Raw genomic sequence first — 575 nt, forward strand, 5'->3', positions numbered from 1 at the left:
CCGAGTCACCGCATGCCCGCCAGAGGCTGACACGGCCACACCGCTTTGGTAAAGACTTTAAGAGACGTGTTTGGACAGCATCAGTGCCCAAGGCTCGGGGCGCGGAATCTGGGGGCCGGGTGGCGGCCGGGGCCACAGGGCTCGCCCTGTGGGGGAGACAGCACGGGGAGGTGCCCGTGTCCAGCCGGGCTCCCGGCAGTCCCGGCGGGACACTCACCACTTGAGAAAGCCCATGCCGGCCAGCGCGGCGTAGCCCAGCACCAGGAAGAGCACCTTGAGCAGCCGGTCACTCTTGTCCTCCAGCTCCTTGGCCAGGATCTCGAGGAAGGTGACAAAGAGGAAGGTGCCGCCCGCCAGGCCCTGCAGGAGCACGGAGGCCACGCTGCCCGGCACGCCGCGGGCACTCTCGATGCCGAGGCCCAGGCCGATGCCCAGCGGGATCATGGCGCTCACGGTGACGGCCAGCTTGGCCGCGTCCCGCAGGGGCATGGCGCTCCTGGCCATGCTGATGCCCAGGGCCACGGCCACCAGGGTCTCGTGGACGGCCACGCCCACAAACAGGCTCACCACCTTCT

At 69.2% G+C, this 575-nt stretch overlaps 1 protein-coding gene across 1 annotated transcript; it reads right to left on the reverse strand.

Annotated features, from left to right (window-relative positions):
* Positions 1–50: 50 nt before the first annotated feature.
* On the reverse strand, positions 51–569 carry SLC39A3 (solute carrier family 39 member 3). Its single transcript, XM_008050902.1, has one exon. It carries the CDS (start codon positions 502–504, stop codon positions 214–216), a length of 291 nt encoding a protein of 96 aa, XP_008049093.1. The 5' UTR covers positions 505–569; the 3' UTR covers positions 51–213.
* Between the last annotated feature and the right edge of the window lie 6 nt (positions 570–575).

This window comes from Carlito syrichta, unplaced genomic scaffold (genome assembly GCF_000164805.1).
Source record: "Carlito syrichta isolate Samal-C Ts95f unplaced genomic scaffold, Tarsius_syrichta-2.0.1 Scaffold154042, whole genome shotgun sequence".
NCBI classification, from domain to species: domain Eukaryota; kingdom Metazoa; phylum Chordata; class Mammalia; order Primates; family Tarsiidae; genus Carlito; species Carlito syrichta.

Excerpts from the sequence above, each read along its gene's own strand:
- SLC39A3 (XM_008050902.1), bottom strand. The coding sequence starts at position 504 with ATGGCCAGGAGCGCCATGCCCCTGCGGGACGCGGCCAAGCTGGCCGTC.